Source organism: Dasypus novemcinctus, chromosome 20 (assembly GCF_030445035.2).
Source record: "Dasypus novemcinctus isolate mDasNov1 chromosome 20, mDasNov1.1.hap2, whole genome shotgun sequence".
Taxonomy (NCBI): domain Eukaryota; kingdom Metazoa; phylum Chordata; class Mammalia; order Cingulata; family Dasypodidae; genus Dasypus; species Dasypus novemcinctus.
In genome coordinates this window covers 24,990,020-25,014,670 of record NC_080692.1, presented here as the reverse complement: position 1 = coordinate 25,014,670, position 24,651 = coordinate 24,990,020, and the positions used below count along the sequence as shown (strand labels likewise).

Genomic DNA, 24,651 nt, shown 5'->3' with positions numbered 1-24,651 from the left:
GGCCTTTATTTGGGGTAGACGTTTACAGTTACCAGGCCATAAAGTGCAAGTTACCTCCCTTACCAAAATCTACTGCCACATGTTGGAGAAAGACAGCTGCTAACATCGCAAGGATTCAGGCTTCCTGGGTTCCTCTCTTCCCGGGGTTTGCCTCTCTCTGGGCTCAGCTGCCCGGCTAGCTCCACAAAGCCAGCTGTAGACTATCAGGCGAACAGCTCATCTCTCTTCCCAGGGCCTCTGCTGGGTCTAATCCAGCCTTCTCTCTGCTCCTGTGTGCTTATTTCCCTGGCTCCAGCATGAAAACTCCAACTAACTCTTCTGCCAGAAGAGTCCCTGCATCCTCAATGTCCTACTGACATGGCCCAATCAAAGCCCTAATCATAATTTAATCAGGCCCAGGTATAGACAAGGTTATAAGCATAATCCAATATCTATTTTTGGAATTCGCAAACAATCAAACTACTACACACTACTTACTCTTTTGTTTATTTTATTTTGTTTTTGTTTCTTTATTCTTTTATTTCAAGCTGTTACTAGTATTCCCCAGCCTCAAACAAAGAAACAGCTGTGGGCTTTCCTAGGGATGGCTGGTTACTGTAGACTGTGGATACCTAGGTTTGGTGAAATAGCCCAGCCACTGTACAGCGCTATTGCAGAGGCTGATAACCACCCCTTAGAACGAGTTACAAACCAGGAAATTGCCTTCCACCCCTTAGAACAGGCTTTCATTAGCCCTCCAGCCTTCAGAGTTCCTACCTTAAGCCTTTTCTTCTAAACATATCTGAGAAGAAGGGAGTGACTCTAGGCATATTAGTTCAGAATCTGGGTGAAATTTCTCAACCGGTAGCTTATTTCTCCAAACCTTGGGATAACACAGCACAGGGAGGGCCACCTTGACTGATAGCAGTGGGGGTCAACAGCCCTTTTAATTGAAAAAGCCACCAAATTAACTTGCGGGCAACCTCTCACAGTCCTCACCCCATACCGGGTGAAAGATGTGCTTGGGGCCAGGGGCCACCAAAGGCTTACAGGAAGCCGGTTGATTAATACCGGGCTCAGTTACTAGAAATCCCTGAAGTGAGCTAAGGACATGTCAGACGCTCAGCTCAGCCACCCTGCTACCAGCAGAGGGCCCAAGGTCAGATCCTGAGGGCCCACTTCTCCATTCCTGCCTTGAACTTAACCAAAACTACTCAAGCAGGCCAGATTTAAAGGATGAGCCACAGTGCAAACCCAGGCCTCCCTCCTGCCCTTATTTCAGAACCTGTCCCACTCATACCCTGGGGAGGACTGGCAGACCCATGTGTCATCCTGCCAGGGCTAAGCATTTCAAACCAGAAGGGAAACAGCAAACTAGGTGGCTAGGACAGACTTCAGCTTAGCCCTTTCAAGATGGTCTATGAGTAACATTTCCTCACCCAGGACCTAGAAACCAGCGTCTGATCAAAACCTGGCAGGAGAACAGTCCTCACGCTCAATTAGAGCCAAAATGGAAGGAACCTTACTCTGTAGTACTGATCACTCCCTCAGCTGTTAAACGAATTGCCAGCTGGGTGCACTTACCCCAAGTGAAGCCAGCTGCCCAAGGAAGTGCCAGCTCACCAGAAGCACCTGATGGGATGCCCAAGTGCCAGCCATTGCATGGCCTGAAATACCTCTTCAAGAGCAAAGCTAAGTAGTATCTGTGTCAAAGTCAGCTGTTCGCTCTAACTCTAGCCCAAATGCTTATTGCTAGGGGGAGGGCAAGCCAGACACCCCTTAAGAAATCTTGTCTTTCCATTTCCTATAGTTTCTCCCTATACAATGCCTCTTCTCATGCCCCTCCTAGCTGTCTTAGGCATAGCCACCACCATGGGAACTGGGGTTAGCAGTTTCTACCAAACCCCATGGTATACTACAATCTCTCCCTAGAGCTAACTAACCGTATAGAAGAAACTAGCCATGGCTTAGAAGCTCTGAGACAGCAAACAGACTTTCTTGCCGCTGTGATGCAGCAAAATCACAGGGCACTTAACATGCCAATAGCAGCACAGGAGGAACATGCCTGTTCCTTAAGGAGGAATGCTGTCTCTAAGTAAATCTCTCTGAAACAGTTCTAAACAGCACTCTAAACCTGCAAGATAGAGCCCACCAGCTTCAGGAGGATGCAGCCTTTGGGGGCACCTGGCCTTTCCTACTCCTGTGATTCAGTATCCTTTTAGTGGGACCATGTATTTTCAAAATTTTAATGTTTATTTATTTAAGTAAGTTTATTTCTTCCAGAATCAATGCCTTGTCAGCCATATGGAGATTTCATCCAGCTCCACCCATGGTGTCAGACTCAGCTTCCCCTAACCACGAGAGGGTAGCCAGAGGGTTTTACACCTTGTCAAGTAGGGCCTACTCCCCCAACCAACAGGAAGTAGAGAAGAATGATCATCTTCTTTCAGCACCCCCTTAAGAATAAGACTGTAAACCCCCTGAAGGGGGAGTTTAAGCAGGCTAGTTTAGGGAATGGGAAGACGAGGCTAAAACCTGGCAAAAAAATATGGCCATGAAACATGTGGCGATGGAACCCCACCTGGGAACCCCAAGGGAAAGACCCTGCCAGAAGGCTGCTGGAAGAACCCTGCAAGAATCCTCCATTTGGAACGAGATTTTGTCTGGAGTCAAGGAAAAGTCCTGGAAACTGTCAAGGGTCCTTATCATTGCCCACCCCACCACCAGGGAACTGACGGTGGGGTAATCAAGCAAACAGCTGGCGCCCTTCCTGTATTAGTCAGCCAAAGGGGTGCTGATGCAAAGTACCAGAACTCTGTTGGCTTTTATAAAGAGTATTTACTTGGGGTAGAAGCTTACAGCTACAAGGCCCTAAAGACTCTAACTCAAGTTTACTCCCTCACCCAAAGTGTGTTGCCATGTGTTGAAGCAAGATGGCAGGCTCTGTGAAGGTTCAGCCTTCCTCTTCCTCTTAAGGCTCCATGAGCCCAGCTTCTTCTGATCTCAGCTGTAGGTTGGAGGACTCATTTCTTTCTGAGCCATCTCAGCTGCTCTGTTCTCTTCACAAGGTCAGCTATAAACTATCAAGCAAATGGCTCATCTCTCCCTGGAGCTCCAGCGTCAAAACCAAGTTCTCTCCTCCGCCGTGTCTTTTTCTTTCTTCTGTGTATCTACTTCTGTGTGCCTCCTTGATTGAGTGTCCATTTATATAGCTCCCAAGGGAGACAGGGATGCAAACTGAGTTGCCCTAATGATGTGGTTGAATCAAAGCCCTAATCTTAACACAATTTAATCAGCTGAATCTAACACAGTCAAACGGTATCATGCCCAGAGGAACAGACCAGTTTACAAATATAATCTCTCTTTTTCGGAATTCATAAATTATCTCAAACTGCCATATCGTCCCTGAATGTTAGCAAGGGGAGGAATAATTAATGGTTTAAAAAGTAACTGCAGAAGCCAAATCTCTCTCTTGGTATAGAATAGGTGGATGCAGGGTAATGGGGGGGCAATGGAAATGTTCCACAAAATCATGCAATGATGGATATAGGACATGTTAAATTACACCAAAAATGTATAAAAGTCTAAGGCTAAAATGTAAAACATAAGGTAACTAAAAATTTAGAAAATTATATCATATATAAACCATAATGTAAATGAAAATGGAACCATGTTTGATAGCTATGTTTCAATATCTGTACATCACCTGCAGCAAATATAACATGAACGTGTAAAAAGGTCATTGCTGGGGAAGGGGGAAAAGGGTTTGATGTTGGATATATGGGAGTCCCCTATATTGTATATGTGAAATACTGTGAACTAAAACTTTTTTGAAGATAAAATTAAAAATTAGAAAAAAATTAAAAAAGGATGTAGACACTGAGGAAGAAATGAAAGAAATTGCCTTGCCACTGTACATACAGGGCAACACCTGTTACAGTGATGAAAGGCAAAACATCAAAAACAAAGTTTTATAATATTTTTCATTTTTCAGTACCCCAATTTATTTTTACTTTAATTTTTCTAAATTAGTATGTATTCTATTTCTAATCTTTAAACCTATCACTACTATTTCATTTTCCTATTAATTGAATTTGGCAATATATTAGGCTTCATTTTTTAAGAAGTTTTGGACTACAGACAGACGTTCAACCATGGCAGGGGAGGAACGCTGGTGTGGGGTGTTACTGATGGGGGAACATGGTTGGGAGGGAGTTCTCCAGGGCATGTATATAGGGGACATAAAAATGTTTGGATATATGTTGGTTATTTTCATAGTAGTTACAGTTATAAACGGCAACTGAGGGAGTGCTGAGTTCCTAGCTAGGGCAACTTTGTCACATTTCCTAATGGAACAGCAACAATCCCCCAAGTGCAACAGCAAAGACCAACAAAGAAGGATGGTTCAATGATGAGCCCTTAATACTGATGACTATGCTTATAAGCCTGTGTGCCTGAAATATGAACTAAGCCTAGAGCTGCAGGGTGCCTAAGAGTTACCTCCTGAGAGAGCCTCCATGTTGCTCAAATGTGGCTGCTCTTTAAGCCAAACTCAGCATGTAAATGCATTACCTCCCTCCCCAGCGTAGGACATGACTCCCAGCGATGAGCCTCCCTGGTGCCGAGCGATTACTACCAATCACTAACTGGTGATGCAACTAGAAAGAGGCCTTGAATAAAAGTGTCAACTCAGACCAGCAAAATATCTCAGCCTATATGTAGGATCATGTGTTAAAAACTTTTTGACCTTGAATAAAAAGGGGAAATGGCAAAGACGAATTGGTTTATATGGCTAAGAGTCTTCAAAAAAGAGTCAGGAGGTCATCAGAGGGGTTGTGTTTACACACACCTCAGCAGGATCCCAGAGACAGCCAAAGTAGATAAAACCCCAGGTACTGGTGCTCCTGAGGGCTATGGAGACACACAGGTCCTATGGTCATGGCAGATGGCTCTGGAATTCAGTGTCCTGTCAGTGGGCCCTACTTTGGAATTTGTGTTCCTGAGTGTGATGGAGTTGGAGTCAGATGTGACCTTTCTACACATGCTTCTTCTGTCACTTTTACTGAACCTATGATTGGCACTAGGGTTGGTGTATACTCAGGAGACTTGAATCTCTGGACTGTCCATGTGCCAGCTGGGTCCTGAGCCTCAACAGAGCTGCAACTCCTACTCTCTAGTTCATTGAACTTACCCAGGTCAGCTAACAGGGAGATGAAGATGGTCAACCACCACACCAGGGGATCGAGAGTACCTACAACTGTAAGCAAGAGAATTGCATCCATCATCCATGTGGGATCTAAGCCCCCTCATGATATAGAGGTGGAGTGGACATCAGCATCCCAGGGTCCACAGGATGCAGGAATAAAATATGGATTAGAGTGGACTTACTGATATTCTACTATAGAACTATTGTGACTAGTAATGGAAGAAATTGTAGCAGTGATGTGGAGAAAGTGGCCACGGTAATTACTGAGGGTGGGGAGAGGAAAGAAGAGATGTGATGTGAAGGTATTTTTGAGACTTGGAGTTGTCCTAAATAATATTGCAGGGACAGATGCTGGACATTATATATCCTTCCATAACCCACTGAATGTACTGGGGAGAGTGCAAACTACAACATAAACTATTATCCATGTGGTGCAGCAGTGCTCCAAAATGTATTCACCAAGTGCAATGAATGTGCCACAATGATGAAAGAGGTTGTTGATGTGGGAGAAGTGGGGTGGGGTGTGTGGGGGTATATGGGGACCTCTTATATTTTTCAATGTAACATTTTTTGTGATCTATGTATCTTCAAAAAAATACAATTAAAAATGATGGGGTGGGGAGTGGGGTATATGGGAACCTCTTATGTTTTTTAATGTAACATTTTGTGTGATCTATTAACTTTTTTTAAAAGATAATTAAAATTTTAATTCTCTCTTCTCTCTCTCTCTCTCTCTCTCTCTCTCTCCTCCCCCCCCTCCCATGGAGCAGCCCACACCTTTACCTGGGGAAGCTTTATCTTTTATTCTCTCCTGTTTCTGTTCTCCCATTTTCCTCAAAAAACTATTGGCCTAACTAAACCAGCATGTTCTTAAATTATTTTACATAACATAGCCAAGAACCTAGAGGAATCTGGCTACAATATGGTTCTATGAACAAAATCTTCAGATCAAAAGGGCACGCCATTACTGGAAAATAATGACACAGAACAGTCAACACTGAAGCCAGCTCTGGAGAGATTACTAAATATCAAGATAACATAAAGAATGCTAAGGAAGACCAGGCAGAAAAGAGCAAGACAACGAAAAAGATTTTAAAAATCAGGCTGACCTCAGACTTTATCACAGCAACATTTAGTGCTGAAAGACAGAAAATAAATGTCTACAGAGTTCTGAGTAAATAGGAAAAAATATACACAGGAATTTTATAGCCAGGCAACAAGATGCAACCACTCAAGAGATGAATCAAATAATTAAAGAATCTGGACATGAAAAGTAAAAAATGGTATGAAGATGTTACTGATCAAAATGGGAGTTCTCTGTCCCATGCACTCAAATGACCAATTCCACCAGGGTTTCAAAGGGAGAAAGTTTATTGCTAACCAGAAAGAGGGCGATCAGAGAGCTACCTGTCAAAGGAGTTTAGGGTTTTTATGGATTCAAACAAGGGGAGGTGGAGTCGCTACCATTACAACAACAAGTATAAACAACTAAAGTATCATGTAAAGAGGTAGAAAGTAACCATTACAATAATAGCTGACTCAAGTCAGCCATAACAAAGGGACTAGCAGTGAGGACTGAGACCATTTAAATATGAATGAATTCTAAACAACTATGAAAATTCTAGGACAGAACAGAGCATAAATGTTGTAAACATTAATGATGTAAAAAAATAGCAATAGGGATCCATTTTAGGCTTCTAGTCTGACAGGTGAGGAGCTGGGTATCCTTGGCCTCTCTGAGAAACGGCAGGTATTTTCAGCCTACAGGGACTGAACGTTTGGGCTTTGGTGGTTCCGTTACCACCCACTAAAGGGCAGAAGGGACAGTATTCCCTCCACCTCTCAGGGCAACTGCAGGCATATTCGGCTCACACAGACTAGATTGTTGGGCACTCCAGGGGGTCCATTCCCACCCCTAGCAGGGAGGCGGTCTTGTGATACATCAGTTTACCTAGGCAACTATGGTTATTTTGGGCCCACATGGCATAGATTGCTGCCCACAAATACAGCTCCATCTCCACCCAAGGTAGGGAAGGAAGGGGTGTGAAACTTCATCAGTCTCAGGGGGCAACTACAGTCTTGTCCTGCCCAACTTGGATTATTACACTTGGCTGCAGCTCTGTCCCTACCTCCTGACAGAGTGAGAAGCTTCATAAATTCCTGGGACAATGTGAGCAGCTTCAGCCTCCACAGCTTACAGCACCAACTACATCCTAGACTCCTACTACACAACGAGCAAGGGAGAAAATACAAGAAAGCCCTAAACTAAAGGGAGAAACTGCACCCATATGCAAAAACAGCAACAAAAAATTACAATCCATACAAAGAAATGGGAAGATATGGCCCAGTTAAAGGAACAAGATAAGCCTCCAGATGACATAAGGGAGTTGAGACACTAATCATAGATGTTCAAACAAATCTCCTTAATAAATTCAATGAGATGGCTAAAGAGATTAAGGATATTAAAAAGACAATGGGGGGGAGAAGCGGACTTGTCCCAATGGATAGGGCGTCGGCCTACCACATGGGAGTCCACAGTTCAAACCCCAGGCCTCCTTGATCCGTGTGGAGCTGGCCCATGTGCAGTGCTGATGCATGCAAGGAGTGCTGTGCCATGCAGGGGTGTCCCCCATGTAGGGGAGCCCCACACGCAAGGAGTCACCCCATAAAGAGAGCTGCCCAGTGCGAAAGAAAGTGCAGCCTGCCCAAGAATGGCGCTGCACACACAGAGAGCTGACACAACAAGATGACGTAACAAAAAGAAACACAGATTCCCGGTGCCACTGATAAGGATAAAAGCAGTCACAGAAGAACACACAGCTAATGGACACAAAGAGCAGACAACTGGGGGGGGGCAGGGGACAGAAATAAATAAATAATAAATCTTTTTAAAAAAAAAGACACTGGGGGAGCACAAACAAGAATTTGAAAGCATACATAGAAAAACGCAGAACTTATGGGAATGAAAGGTGCAATAAATGAAATTAAAAATACACTGGAGGCATGTAATAGCAGATTTGAGGACGCAAAAGAAAGGATCAGTGAGCCTGAAGACGTGGCCTCCAAAAGTGAACATACAAAAGAAGAGATGAAGAAAAGAATGGGAAAAATTGAACAGGGTCTCAGGGAACCAAATGACAGCAAGAGACATGCAAACATACATGTCAGGAGTATCCCACAAGGAGAAGAGAAGGGAAAAGGGGCAGAAGAAATATTTGAAAAAATAATGGTGGAAAATTTCCCAACCCTATTGAAGGACATAGCTATCTGTGTCCAAGAAGCACAACGTACTCTCATCCAAATAAATCCAGACAGACCAACTCCAAGACACACACTAACTAGAATGTTAAATGTCAAAGACAAAGAGAATTATGAGAGCAGCAAGAGAAAACCAATGTATAGGGATACCCAATAAGATTAAGTTCCAATTTCTCATCAGAAACCATGGAGGCAAGAAGGCAGTGGTATGATATATTTCAGATACTGCAAGAGAAAAACTGCCAGCCAAGAATTTTCTATCTGGGAAGATTATCTTTCAAAAATGAGGATGAGGTTAGAATATTCACAGATAAACAGAAACAGAGAGCTTATAAGAAATAGACTGGCTTTGCAGGAAATAGTAAAGGGAGTGTTACAGCCTGAAAAGAAAAGACAGGAGAGAGAGGTTTGGAAGAGTGTCTAGAAATGATGACTGTATCAGTAACAGTAATTAAAAGTGTCAAAAGACTGGTGAAAATAAAATGACAGATAAAACCCAAAAATCAAAATGGATGAAATAAGAACTGCCTTTACAGTAATAATATTGAATGTTTTTTAGAAGATTTATTTTTCATTTCTCTCCCCTTCCCTGCCTCCCCCCCAGTTGTCAGATCTCTGTGTCCATTCGCTGTGTGTTCTTCTGTGTCTGTTTGTGTCAGCGGCAACCAGAATCTGTGTCTCATTTTGCTGTGTCATCTTGCTGCATCAGCTCTCTGTGTGTATGGCACCATTCCTGAGCAGGCTGCACTTTTCTCACACTGGGCGACTCTCCTTACAGGGCACACTCCTTGTGTGTGGGGCTCCCCTACATGGGGGAAACCCCTGTGTGGCATGGCACTCCTTGCATGCATCAGGACTGGGCATGGGCCAGCTCATCACATGGGTCAGGAGGCCCTGGGTTTGAACCTTGGACCTCCCATGTGGTAGGCAGACTTCCTATCTGTTGGGCCAAATCCACTTCCCAACATTGAATGTTAATGTATTAAACTCCCCAATCAAAAGACGCAGACTGGCAGAATGGAAAAGAAAGGATGAGCCATCTATATGCTGTCTGCAAGAGACTCACCTTAGGCCCAAGGATACCAATATACTGAAAGTGAAAGGTTGAAAAAAGATATTCCACACATGCAGTAACCAAAAACAAAACAAAAAAAAAAAGCTGGGGCAGCTATACTTATATCAGATTATATAAACTTTAAAAACAAAACTGTTATTAGAGGTAATGAAGGACATTACATATTAATAAAAGGGATGGTTCACCAGGAAGAAATAACAGTCATAAATGTATATGCACCTAACCAGGATGCCCCATGATACATGAGGCAAACACTGGCAAAACTGAAGGGAGAAATAGACATCTCTACAATAATAGTTGGAGACTTCAATACAACACTCTCAGCATTGGATAGAACATCTGGGCAGAGGATCAATAAAAAAAGAGAGCTTGAATAATATGATAAATGGACTAAACCTAATAGACATATACAGAACACACTGCATTCCAAAACAGTAGGATATACATTCTTTTCAAGTGCTCATGAATCTTTCTCCAGGATAGACCATATGTTGGGTCACAAAGCAGATCTCAATAAATTCAACAAAATCAAAATTATACAAAGCACTTTCTCTGATCATAATGGAATAAAGTTGGAAATCAACAAGTAGCAGAAAAGGAGAAAAGTCACATATATATGGAGATTAAACAACACACTCTTTAATCAGTGGGTCAAAGAAAAAATTTCAAGAGAAATCAATAAATATCTTGAAATGAATGACAATGAGTACACAACTTATCAGAACCTATGGGATACAGAGAAGGCAGTGCTGAAAGGAAAATTTATAGCCCTCAATACTTACATTAAAAAAGAAAGAGCTAAAATCAATGACCTAACTACATAGCTAGAGTATAGAAAAAGAATAGCAAACTAATCCCAAAGCAAGCAGAAAGAATGAAATAACAAAGATATGAGCAGAAATAAATGAAATTGAGAACAACAACAACAACAAAAAAAAACAATAGAGAGAATTAACAAAACCAAAAGATGGTTCTTTGAGAAGATTAACAAAATTGACAAACCTTTAGCTAGACTAAGAAAAAGAGAGATGTAAATAAATGAAATAAGAAATGAAAATGGGAACATTACTACTGACCCCACAGAAATAAGAAAGATTATAAGAGGATACTATGAACAACTTTATGCTAAAAAACTAGGCATGTAGATGAAATGGAAAAATTCATAGGAATGTACAAACAACCTACACTGATCCTAGAAGAAATAGAAGACCTCAACAAACCAATCACAAGTAAAGAGATTGAAACAGTCATCAAACAGCTCCCCAAACTGAAAAGCCCAGAAACAGATGGTTTCACAGGTGAGTTCTACCAAGCATTCAAAGAGGATTTAATACCAGTCTTACTCAAGCTCTTTCAAAAAAATTGAACAAGAAGGAATACCAAGCTCATTCTATGATGCCAATATCACCCTAATATCAAAGCCAGATAAAGATATTACAAAAAGAAAAAGAAAATTACAGACCCATTTCTCTAATTAATACAGATGCAAAAATCATCAATAAAATACTTGCTAATCGAATACAACAATACATCAAAAGAATTATTCATCATGATCAAGTGGATTTTATACCAGGCAAGCAAGAGTAGTTCAACACAAGAAAATCAATCTGCATAATACACCACATTAATAAATCAAAGAAAAATCACATGATCTTATCAATTGATGCAGAAAAGGCATTTGACAAAATACAGCATCCTTTCTTGATAAAAATACTACAAAAGATAGGAATTGAAGGAAACTTTCTCAATATGATAAAGGCCATATATGAAAAACCCACAGCTAACATTGTACTCAATGGTGAAAGACTGAAAGCTTGCTTGTTGAGATCAGGGACAAGACAAGGATGTCCACTGTCACTACTGTTGTTCAATATAGTAGTAGAGGGAAACGGACTTTGGCCCAGTGGTTAGGGCGTCCGTCTACCATATGGGAGGTCCGCGGTTCAAACCCCGGGCCTCCTTGACCCGTGTGGAGCTGGCCATGCGCAGTGCTGATGCGCGCAAGGAGTGCCGTGCCACGCAAGGGTGTCCCCGCGTGGGGGAGCCCCACGCGCAAGGAGTGCGCCCGTGAGGAAAGCCGCCCAGCGTGAAAAGAAAGAGCAGCCTGCCCAGGAATGGCGCCGCCCACACTTCCCGTGCCGCTGACGACAACAGAAGCGGACAAAGAAACAAGACGCAGCAAATAGACACCAAGAACAGACAACCAGGGGAGGGGGGAAATTAAATAAATAAATAAATCTTTTTAAAAAAAAAAAAAATATATATATATATAGTACTAGAGGTTCTAGTTGGAGCAATCAGGCAAGAAAAATAAATAAAAGGCATCCAAACTGAAAAGGAAGAAGTAAAACTTTCACTATTCACAGATGATATGATCCTACATCTAGAGACTCCCAAAAAATCTACAACAAAGCTGCTAGAGCTAATGAATGATTTCAGTAGTGTCAGGATACAAGATCACTATGCAAAAATCAGTGGTGTTTCTCTACAATTGTAATGCACAATCTGAGGAGGTCAGAAAAAAAATTCCATTTACATTTGCAACTAAAAGAATTAAATATTTAGGAATAAGCTTAACCAAGAAAGTAAAGCATTTGTATTCAGAAAACTATAATGCATTGCTAAAAGAAATCAAAAAGGACCTAAATAATTGGAAGTACATTCCATGCTCATGAATTGGAAGACTAAATATCATTAAGATGTCAGTTCTACCTAAATTGATATACAGATTCAATGTAATGTTAATAAAAATTCCACCAGCATTTTTTAAACAAATGGAAAACACAACTATCAAATTAATCTGGAAGAGTAAGATGCCCTGAATAGCCAGAAACATCTTAAAAAGGAAAAGTGAAGTTGAAGGACTCTCACGCCCAGACTTTAAATCACATTACCTAACTACAGTAGTAAAAACAATATGGTAGTGGGAAATGGATGTGGCTCAACCAATTGGGCTCCCATCTACAATATAGGAGGTCCAGGGGTTCAATGCCCAGGGCCTCCTGGTGAGGGCAAGCTGGCCCACGTGGCAGGCTGGTCCACGCTGAGTGCCAGCCCACATGGGAATGCCGCCCTACATGGGAATGCCATGCCACGTGGGAAAGCTGCCCTGTGCAGGAGTTCCAGCCAATGTGGAGAGCTGGCACAGCAAGATGACACAACAAGAGACACAGAGGAGAGAAAATAAGATGTAGCAGAGCAAGGGAGCTGAGATGGCGAAGAGATTAAACACCTCTCTCCCACTCCGGAAGGTCCCAGGATTGGTTCCCAGAGCTGCCTAATGAGAATACAAGCAGACAAGCAGACACAGAAGAACACACAATAAATAGACACAGAGATCAGACAATGGGGGGAATGGGGGAGGTGAGAAATAACTAAAATAAATTTTTTAAAAAACAGCTTGGTATTGGGAAACGGACTTGGCCCAGTGGTTAGAGCGTCCGTCTACCACATGGCAGGTCCGCAGTTTAAACCCCGGGCATCCTTGACCCGTGTGGAGCTGGCCCATGTGCAGTGCTGATGCACACAAGGAGTGCCATGCCACGCAGGGGTGTCCCCTGCGTAGGGGAGCCCCACGCGCAAGGAGTACACCCCGTAAGGAGAGCCACCCCACGCGAAAGAAAGTGCAGCCTGCCCAGGAATGGCGCCGCCCACACTTCCCGTGCTGCGGACGACAACAGAAGAGGACAAAGAAACAAGACACAGCAAAAAGACAGAGAAGAAACAACTGGGGGAGGGGGGGATTTAAATAAATAAATAAATCTTTTTTTAAAAAAAACAAAAATAAAAAAATAAAAAAACAGCTTGGTATTGACATAAAGATAAACACATAGACCAATGGAACCAAACTGATGGTTCAGAAACAGATCCTCACATCTATGGCCAAGTGATTTTTGACAAGCCTGTCAAACTCACCCAGCTGGGACAGACCAGTCTATTCAACAAATAGTGCTGGGAGAACTGGATATCCATAGTCAAAAGAAAGAAAGAAGACCCCTATTTCACACCTTATACAAAAATTAACTTAAAATAAAAGCAAGTACCATAAAGCTCCTAGAAGAAAATGTACAGAAACATCTTCAAGACCTGGTGGTAGGTGGTGGATTCTTAAATCTTAAACCAAAGCATGAGCAACAAAAGAAAACATGGATAAATAGGTACCCCTCAAACTTAAACATTTCTGTGATTCAAACGATTTCATTAAGAAGGTGAAAAGATAGCCCACTCAATGGGAGAAAATATTTGGAAACCATACATCTGATAAAGGTTTGATTTCCATTCTATATAAAGAGATCATACAACTCAACAATAAAAGAACAAGCACTCCAATTTAAAAATGGGCAAAGATTTAAATAGACATTTCTTCAAACAGGAAATACAAATGGCCAAAAAAGCACATGAAAAAATGTTCCATATCACTTGTTATTAGGGAAATGCAAATCAAAACAACAATGAGATATCATCTAACACTGCATGGAATGGCCATTATTTTTTAAAAAACAGACAACCATAAGAGCTGGAGAGGATGAGAAGAAATAGGAACACTCCTTCACTGTTGGTGGGATTGTAAAATGGTGCAGCCTCTGTGGAAGACAGTTTGGTGGTTCCTCAGGAAGCTAAATATAGAACTGCCATATGACCCAGCAATTCCTCTACTAGGAATATATCCAGAAAAACTAAAAACTATGAGATGAACAGACATCTGCACACCGATGTTCATAGCAGTGTTATTCACAATTGCCAAAAGATGGAAACAACCCAAATGTCCATCAGCCAATGAATGGATAAACAAAATGTTGTATATACATACAAAGGAATACTATGCTGCAGTAAGAAGAAATGAAATTGGGACACATACGATAACATGGATGAATCTTCAAGACATTACATGAAGTGAAATAAGCCAGACACAAAAGGACAAATACTGTGTGGTCTCATTAACATGCACTAAAGATGAAGAATAAACACATGGGGAGACGGATGCGGCTCAGGTGATTGGGCTGCTGTCTACCCGGGGCCTCCTGGTCAAGGAAAACTGGCCCACGCCACCGCGGAGAGCTGACGGCAGACAGTGAGTGCAAACAACGGGTGAGGGGAATAAATAAATGAAGTAAAATTTTAAAAATCTTTAGGAAAAAAAAGAATAAACACATGGAGTTAAAACATAGAGTATAGGTTATTAAGAGATAAGAGGAGGGTTGAAAAGAACTACTGATGCTTAATATATGCATAAGTTTTAATTATCTTGACTATAAAAGTATGGAAATGGATGGAGTTGATGGTAACACATTATAGTGAGTAGCTGGTTTATAAATGGGATTGTGGCTGAAAAGGGTAGTCTGGGGAAGTAAATGTCAATTGCAAGAAATCTAAAGAATAATCTAGGGACTGAAACACAGTGAACCCAGAGCTGGATGAGAATTGTGGCTGATGGTGCAGATTTGAGAGTGTCCTTCTGTAAGCACCCACTATTGAGGTTGGTGGGAATATGGAGAAGCATGGGAAAAACTACAATTGGTGTGACTGGTTAACAGGAATATGATAATATTCCTGCATCAATGGCAAAGATGTACTGTGTTGATAATGGGAGGGTATGGAAAAAGTGTGCCAAATGTACACTATGGACCATGGTTGGTGGTAATAATCGATGATATTATCTCATAATCTGTAACAAATGCTCCACCATGGTGTGGTGTGTTGGTGAAGGGATGTTGTAAGGGAATTCCACATATGTGCATGATTATTTTGTAAGTCCACAACCTCTGTAATAAAAATACAGTTTTAAAAAATAGGGTGGGTTGGAGAAAAAATACACCAAATGTGAGACAGGGACTAAGTAATATTTTGACGATGCTCTTGCATCATGTAACAAGTGTTTCATGATGGTGCAGGGTGTTGGTGGAGGGGTGATGTATGAAACCCCTATATGATGTTATTCACAATCTTTACTATACACTTACTCTATGCATGTTCATATATGAATGATGTACTTCAATAAATATATATATTTTTTAAAAAGAGTATATGGGAACGTTACTGAGCAAGGGCTCACAAAGAGGCCAATACTATGGCATCAGGATTTTGAGAGGTCAACTGGCATGGGGAGAGAAGACAAGGCTCAAATCCATTTCCATGATCAGAATGTTAAGGGAAATTTTATGGGAAAGAGAGGTGAGAGGTGTGAACAGAAGTGGGAAGGGAACTCAAGGATATTGAGTGAGCTCTGGCCATTTCTGCCCTTGTGAGAAAGAAGAGGTTTACTCTTTTTTTCCCAGAAGTATGGTAATGAGGGAAAGGAAAGAGAGGGCAGTACTTGAGAGCATAACAGGGGTAAAGGAAGGTTTTCTAAGATGGGAAGCACTACAGGTAATAAACAGAGGTCAAAAAGACAATGGAGGGAAACAGATGTGGCTCAACCAATTGGGCTCCCATCTACCATATAGGAAGTCCAGGGTTCGATGCCCAGGGCCTCCTGGTGTGGGCAAGCTGGCCCATACAGCAAGCTGGCCCACACAGAGTGCAGCTCTGCGTGGGAATGCCACCTAGCACAGGAAAGCCGCCCCGCACAGAAGTGCTGGCCGATGCAGAGAGCTGGCACAGCAAGATGACACAACAAGAGACACAGATGAGAAAAAATAAGAAGACGTAGCAAAACAGGGAGTTGAGGTGGCACAAGAGAATAATAGCCTCTCTCCCACTCCAGAAGGTCCCAGGATTGGTTCCTGGAGCCACCTAATGAGAATACAAACAGACACAGAAGAAAACACAGCGAATGTACACAGAGAGCAGACAATGGGGTGAACAGGGGATGGGAGAAGAAATAAATTAAATTAAATTAAATTAAATTTCAAAAAACCCAATGGGAGCAGGTGTAGCTCAGTGGTTGAGTGCCTGCTTCCCATGTACAAGGTCCCAGGTTCACTCCCCAGTACCTCCTAAAAAAAAATGCATTGACTTACTAAAACAACAACAAAAGAAAATAATAAATATTTTTAAAGAGAGGAAAGGAGATGAAGGAAGGAAAGACCAGGGAGAAGCAGTGGTAAAAGAAGAGTGTTTATACTAATATATTTTGCTTATTTCAATACACTTTCACTTTTTTGTTGTTTTAAATTTTTATTGTTGTAACATACATACAACACAAAATTTCCTATTTGAACCACTTTAAAATATACAATTCAGTGGTTTTAATTGCATTCACAATGTTGTGCTACCATCAACACCATCCATTACCAAAATTTTTTTCATTATCCTAAACAGAAAAGCATAACTTCCTATTTCCCTGTCCCCACCTCTGATAACTTGTGATCTACTGTCTGTATGAATCTGCATATTCTTATTATTTCAGATAAGTGAAATCATACAATATCTGATCTTTTATGTCTGGCTTATTTCATTCAATATGATGTCTTCAGGTCTATCCATGTTGTAGCTTGTATCAGAACATCATTCCTTTTCACAGCTGAATAATATTCCACTATAAGTATATTCCATATTTTGTTTATCCATTCATCTCTTGATGAACACATGAGTTGCTTCCACCTTTTGGCTATTGTGAATAGTGCTGCCAAATGCTGCTATAAACATTAATATGCAAATATTGGTTCAAGTCCCTTTTTCAATTCTTTGGGGTATGTATTAGTCAGGGTTCTCTAGGGAAACAGAATCAGCAAGGGATATCTGTCGATAGTAAGAGATGTATCAGAGTCTCACGCAGTCATGGGGATGCACAAGTCCAGGTTTTGCAGGCAGGCTGCAACCAGAGGCTCCAATAAAAGTCCAATGAAGATCCTTGATGAGTTCTGGAAGATGCTGGCTGTCCAAAGATGATCTGGGAAATTCTCTCTCAATGCTGGAATCACTTCCCCTTTTAAGAGATTCAACTGATTGGGTTAAGTGTCACTCATTGCTGATGGCAATCTCCCTGACTGATGTAATTATAACCAGCTATCTATGATTTACCACTGCAGTAAAGTCAGTGGTGACTAAAGTCCATAAATGCCCTTGCATTAGTTAGCCCAGTGCTTGCTTGACCAAACAACTAGGCACAATTACCTGGCCAAGTTGACACAATAGTTTAACCATCACAGGGTATATATGTAGATGTGGGATTGCTAGGTCATGGTATTTAGCTTTCTAGGGAACCACCAAACTGTTTTCCACAGCAGCTGCATCCTTTTATCTTCCCACTAATGTGGGAGAGTTCCTATTTCTCAGCATCCTTGCCAACACTTGTTATTTTGTTTTTGTTATTTTTTGTTTTTTCTTTATTTTTTAAATTTTATTTATTTCTCCCTCTCCCCTCATTGTTTATGCTCACTGTCTGCTCTCTGTGTCTGTTTGTTGTGTGCTCTCTGTGTCTGCTTGTCTCCTTTAGGAAGCACCAGGAACTAAACCTGGGACCTCCCATGTGGGAGGGAGGCGCTCAATAGCTTGAGCCACATCCACTCCCTGCTTGTTGTGTCTCTCATTGTGTCTCCTTGTTGTGTCTCATCATGCATCATCTCATCGCATCAGCTCACTGTCTTGCTTGCTTTCTTCAGGAGGCACTGGGAACCAAACCTGGGCAGGCATGCACCCATGTGGCAGGTGTGCGCCCAACTGCTTGAGTCACATTCACTTCCCTGTTTTTAATAATTCTAATAGGTATGAAATGGTATCTCATTGTGGTTTTTATTTGCATTATCCTAACGGATAAAGATGTGGAGCATCTTCTCATTGGCCAATTGGCCATTTGCATATCTTCCTTGGAGAAATGTCTATTCAGGTTCTTCTGCCCTTTTTTTTTTTTTTTTTGACCATTTTTAAATTAGATCATCTTTTAATTGTTGGGTTATTCCACTTTGTTTTATAATTATTTCTTCATGTCTATCTCTTCTTGCTAGAAGCAGAGCTTTTTGAGGACAGGTGCTGTTTCTTATTTATCTTTGTATTCTGAAGGTCCTGCACAGAACTTGATATAATAAGTCCTCATGAATGTGTTTAATCATAAATTAAGGTGAAGTGGACATGTCTCAACTGATAGAGTGTCCAGCATTCTATCCCCAGGGCCTCCTGACTCGTGCGGTAAGATGGCCCATTGTGCGGTGCTGCCACACGCAAGGAGTGCCGTGCCATGCAGGGGTGCCCCTGTGTAGGGGTGCCCCTCGCGGAAGGAGGATTCCCCACAAGGAGAGTCACCCCCGTGAAAGCAGCCTGCCCGGGAGTGGCGCCGCATACACGGAGAGCTGACGTAGCAAGATGACGCAGCAAGAAGACGCAACAAAAAAGAGGCGCAGCTTCCCAGTGCTGCCAGATAACACAAGGGAGCGCAGAAAAATACACAGCGAATGGACACAGAGAGCAGACAACGGGGGGAGCAGGGGAGAGAAATAAATAAAATAAATCTTTAAAAATTAAAAAAAAAATTTAATCATAAATTAACAGGCTATATCATCTTAATATTCTCTCTTCCCACTCACCAGCTAGTAAAACTCGAGAAAGAGGTGCTATACTGGAAAAGAAGGAAGACTGAAGAGAATGTGGCTAACTATAGCACATAGCAGAAAGGCCAAGAGGCACCTGAGTCAACACAGTACACAGCCCTTCCTCCATACCGACCTTCCTTCCAGAACACCAGAAGTACAAGGGTCAACATGTTATCTAATCTCATAATACAGAAAGAAACTCACTTTCCATATTTTTAAACGGTGTCTAGCTGACTAGATGTTTTACATAATTCACATATATCAGAGGATCAGTGATATAAGGTGACTTAAATAACATCTAGCCACTTTAATTAAACAAAAGCTAGTAAAGTTGAAGATGCACATATCCTACCAACTATAATTCCTCAAAAGTGAGGAAATCAGGGGAAGCGGACTTGGCCCAATGGATAGGGCATCTGCCTACCACATGGGAGGTCCGTGGTTCAAACCCCGGGCCTCCTTGACCCATGTGGAGCTGGCCCATGCACAACGCTAATGTGCACAGGGTGTACCATGCTGCGCATGGGTGTCCCCCACATGGGAGAGCCCCACACGCAAGTAGTGTGCCCCATAAGGAGAGCCGCCCAGCACAAAAGAAAGTGCAGCCTGCCCAAGAATGGCGCCGCACACACGGAGAGCTGACACAATAAGATGACGCAACAAAAAGAAACACAGATTCCCATGCTGCTGATAAGGCTAGAAATGGTCACAGAAGAACACACAGTGAATGGACACAGAGAGCGGACAACTGGGGGGTAGGGGAAGGGGAGAGAAATAAATTTTAAAAAAATAAAAATCTAAAAAAAAAAAGTGAGGAAATCAAATCAGCAAGTCCTGATCAGCAATTTTTAAATAATTAAAACAGAATAAGGGAAATAGATGTGGCACCTACCTACTACATGGGAGGTCCCAGGTTCAGTTCCTGATGCCTCCTTTTAAAGAAGACCAGCAAGACAGCAAGGTGACAGACGCACTGGTGCAGCAGGCTGACACAACGAAGAGACACAAGAAGGAAAACATAATGAGAGGCACAACACAATGAGCAGACAAAGGGAGTGGAAGTGATTCAAGCATTTAGGCACCTCCCTCCCCATGGGAGTTCCCAGGTTTGGTTCCCAGTGCCTCCTAAAAAGACAACAGGCACACAATGAAAAGACACAGAGAGCAAACAGCAAGTATAAACAACAATGGGGGAAGATAAACAAATAAACAAATAAATCTTTAAAAAAACAAAAACTATCAAAGAACGCCATATACATAGAACAGTAGTGTGTAGTATATGGTGAGAGTATGTGTATTAATAATATATGCATTTGTTATGTTGTATACGAATGTGTGTGTATACTAGACAGCAATGTTTCTCACGGTGGACCCCAACTTAAATAATGTTTAAAAGTCATAGCCCTAGAAAAACTCTCACCACTGCAACAAAGTTTTATGAGGAAATAAATAAATGGGCATGATCTAAATATTCTTCACCATGACCATACTTGTGATATAATCACACAATGGATTGGCACTTAAAGTGAATGGATTGGATGTCTCATCTCTCCCTGGGGCTCCAGTCTTGTCTTTTTCTGTGAGTGTCCACCCACCAAGGGGGCAGGGACTCAATGCCCTACTGAGGTGGCTGAATCAAAGCCCTAATCTTAATTTAATCAAGTAAGCATAACCTTTGAATTTAATACAGTCAAAGGGTATCATGCCCAGAGGAACTGACCAGTTTACAAACATATTTTTTTGTAATTCATAAATATCAAACTGCCACAAACTTACTGCAAAATGATATATTCGTTGTAATACCATTACCGTAAAGTTTAAAAGCATGAAAAACTATACTATATATTGTTTCTGGATATATACATTATGTAAAGTAAAGTAAAAAATGCCAAAGTCAGCGAAATGATAACCTTTTTTTTTTTTTTATGGTACCAGAATTTAAATGGCGACTGGAAATGCATGCAGACCTTAAGGTTTCCCCAGTTTCCCTCTCAGGTGTTCATGGTTCCTTTCCTATGACTTACCACCTTCAGCCAGGCCTCATTCCTCTCCTACACGTACCCTCTTAGCCTTTCCGAGTCCGACCACCCCTCACTCCTGCAGCCTCTGAGGACTCCCCACCTCGTTGAGGGAAGCTGGAGACATCGTAGATTTGACCATGGATCACCAGCCATAATTCCTTCGAAGAGCTGCTCTATGCCACCTCTTCCGGCAATAGGTGATGGAGGTCTCGACCTCCGGCCCTTTCCCATCGCTGCCGCTAGCTTCCACAGTCGACATTGGGACCGAGATACCTAGCCTCTTCTCGGATAGCTGGGTTTCGGTAGCTAACTTCGTTGATGAAGAGCGCACCCTCAGCCTCCAGTGGAAACTAACCTTGAGATGAGGAGGGAAATGCCAGAAGGAAGGGATAAACTAAATTCTCCAACCATATCGTGATGTTTGTTTTTTTTAACCTGGAGGTTGTTAAATTATTCTCTGCTTTTTTGTATAATGAAATATTTCATATTTTTTTTAATTTTTGGGAAAAAAAAAAAGAGACGGGAATGTTTTGCTTTTTCAGGAGGTTTGGGGATTGAACCCAGGACCTCATACATGGGAAGCAAGAGCTCAACACTCAGCTAAATTCACTCCCCAATGAGAGTTCTTTGTTTTGTTTTTAGGAGGTACCAGGATTGAACTCCAGACCTCACACATCCAAAGAAGTCACCCAACCACTTGAGCTACATCCACTCCCCATCCCCAGAAAGAGGGAAATAATCTACTTTTTTTTAGGACAAATGAACATGGAACTTCATACGTGGGAAACCAATGCTCAACACCAAACTACATCCCCTTCCCAACAGTGGGAATTTGACAAACTAGATTTAAATTGTCTCTGCCATTTACTGGGAAAGGAATTTAGCAAGTGCCTTTATTTCTCTAAGACTCTGTATCTGTAAAAAGACATAATACCCCATTTCTTGGCCAAATTAAATCAATTAATATGGATTAAAAGGGCTAAGAAGCTTAAACTGTCCTTGTTAAGCAGCAGATACAAGAATGCTCTACCATTCCTTATTATAAGAAACTCTTCTATTACAAAACTAATCATGATAATGTTGTCACAGTCACTCAGTGATTTCTGTTTTTTAACATTGACTGTATGTCAACGTAAGTACATATTGGTGGGAAGCAGACTTGGCCCAGTGGTTAGGGCGTCCGTCTACCACATGGGAGGTCCGCAGTACAAACCCCGGGCCTCCTTGACCCATGTGCAGCTGGCCCATGCACAGTGCTGATGCACGCAAGGAGTGCCCTGCCACGCAGGGGTGTCCCCGTTCAGGGGAGCCCCACGCGCAAGAAGTGTGCCCCGTAAGGAGAGCCACCCAGCGCAAAAGAAAGTGCAGCCTGCCCAGGAATGGTGCCGCCCACACGGAGAGCTGACACAACAAGATGATGCAACAAAAAGAAACAGATTCCCGTGCCACTGACAACAGAAGTGGACAAAGAAGAAGATGCAGCACATAGACATAGAGAACAGACAACCGGGGTGGGGGGGGGGGAGCGAAATAAATAAATCTTTTTTTAAAAAAGTACATATTGGTGAATAAAGCATTTATTTTATATAATTTTCAAAAAAGAAAAAAGAAAAGAAACTCTTCGTGTTCCTTTGCCACATGATCTCATAGAATAGTTCCTTTCCTTCAAAGTACTCACCTTCACCTGCAATTAAACATTCATGAGTGCGATTATCTGCCTGTGCATCTCCTCCACTCCTGGTTTTGGCACACCATTATATTCCCCAGAGCCCAGCCCTGTGCCTGGCACATGCTACGTGCGCAACTCATTTGTTTTAGTGTAATCTGAATAGTGGGTTACCTGCAGGATGTTTTAAGAATGGGAAGCAAGTTGAGAAGGGGCTTTTATCTTCTATTTTATACGTTGCTATTTATTGGAACTTTTATCATGAGCAGGTTTTACTGAAATGGCGACAAAACTAGTTTAATTCTTAAAAAATAATAATAATAACTTTAAAAAAGAGGAGCTGGGGATTTGGGCTCTCACGAGAGCCTCGGGGAGAGAAGGCGGCGTGCCTAACGGTTTCAGAACGGTCCCGGGGGCACCGTTGGGAGGTGCTCGCAAAGCGGAAGCGGGAATTCCCGCCCTCTCGGTTCCATGCCCCAGTAACCCCGGCTCGCGGGCGACCGAGAGTAACCTCGAGCACGGAGGACGGGGCCCCTCCCGCGCGGACTCTCGCCTGCTGCCGTCTCCGCCAATGGGGAGCCGGCCGGACACTCACCCAGGCCGACTCCTCCCCAGAACAGTTAGAACCGAGTCGTATCTCACCTTGCCGCCGGCTTCAGACTCATCCAATAGAAACTCTAGTTCCGACGCCGAGCCCCGCCCCCCGCGGCCCGGCGCCTTTTCATTCTCCGCAGGAGTCACCTTTGCCTTACAAATACTCAGGCCCACCCTCTCCCTACCTTGCTTCACCAGGCCCCGCCCTCCGCTCGGGCCGGCCAATGACCGTGTGATCCCGGAGCCACTGGGCGGGCCTGCAGCCAATGCGCACGCCGTGGGCGGGCCCCGGGCCGGAATTGGGGGTGAAGCGCCAGTGCATTGCTCACATTCGGGGCGCGGAGCTAGGGGGGCTCCCTGCGGGGCGCCCGGAGTTAAGATGGCGTCCGCAGCTGAGGGGGACGTGGGGACTGTGGTGGAGCTGGTGAGGGTGTTGCGGTCGGGTTTCGAGGACCTGAGCCTTAACAAGTTGGCGACGTCCCTGGGCGCGTCAGAACAGGCGTTGCGGCTCATCATCTCCATCTTCCTGGGTAAGGACCCTCCTGCCGCCTTCCGCCCCCTCGCGGAGTCCTCGGGGAAGAGAGGAGGAAGGGGACCGTGACCTCCCCCTCGTCCCGGAGCCGCCTAGGAGGGCTTGATGGGGGTGCGGGTGCGAATTCTAAAACACACCGGCCAGCCTCGAGGGGAAGACCGCGGTCGGGTCTCGAGTCTCGGGGCGCTGTGCCCTGTGACCCTCCTTACCTTTCTCTTCGACTCCTGCTGGACCCTTCTGGCCCTTCATTCGGCGCCGCCACCTGCTCATCATGCCCTGCTCTACCTCGTGCCCCCTCGATCTGCCCTCATTTGTCGTTCTCTTGAGTTGTACTCTTCGTCCATGTGTCCTGCTGTCAACAACGCCCACACCCGCATCTTATCCGTCGGCAAAGGCCCCCTAACTTAGGTATTTTTATCCTGTGAGCCTCCTCAGCCCCATATTCCATACATCCATATTCTGAGTATTTTGTGTATTGCTGGCATATATTTCCCTTCTGCTTTTCTGTCCGTTTCTAATCTTAGTATATCTTACTGCTTTTTTTTTTTTCCTTAGCCACCCACCTGTCACTTACTATCATTTCATTATTGGGGATTGTTGAGAAACAGAACTAACTACCCCTTTAAACACTGTCCATGCTATTTCAAGCGTTTATTACCCATGTGGTTTAAAGGATGTGTGTATCCGAATTTATGTCACAACAAGCTATCTTATAACTGTTTATAGGCTTTTTGACTGCTTCCTTACTCTATGATTTTTTTAATCCAAGGAGGCAGCATGGTATAATGGAAAGAAGGGAAAAAAGTGTGGCTTTAAAGGCGAACAAATCAGACCCAGCCATGCTGCTGCTTAC

The 24,651-nt window shown here is 42.9% G+C and overlaps 1 protein-coding gene and 1 long non-coding RNA gene across 4 annotated transcripts in view; one reads left to right on the top strand and one right to left on the bottom strand.

The window, feature by feature from the left end:
- Positions 1-23,477, bottom strand: part of LOC139437086 (uncharacterized) — a 37,240-nt gene extending 13,763 nt beyond the window's left edge. Inside the window, exon 1 of the long non-coding RNA XR_011646656.1 lies at positions 23,315-23,477. This is a non-coding gene — a long non-coding RNA (uncharacterized lncRNA). The remainder of the gene's footprint in view (positions 1-23,314) is intronic.
- Positions 23,478-23,539: 62 nt separating this feature from the next.
- LPCAT3 (lysophosphatidylcholine acyltransferase 3) overlaps positions 23,540-24,651 on the top strand; it is a 43,714-nt gene continuing 42,602 nt past the window's right edge. For 2 of the 3 annotated variants that reach the window (XM_058282704.2, XM_004448484.5), the window contains exon 1: positions 23,540-23,796. In XM_058282704.2, the coding sequence (XP_058138687.1) occupies positions 23,646-23,796 (151 nt within the window). In that variant the 5' untranslated portion in view covers positions 23,540-23,645. The remainder of the gene's footprint in view (positions 23,797-24,651) is intronic. The other variant, XM_004448483.5, reaches the window with a different exon arrangement.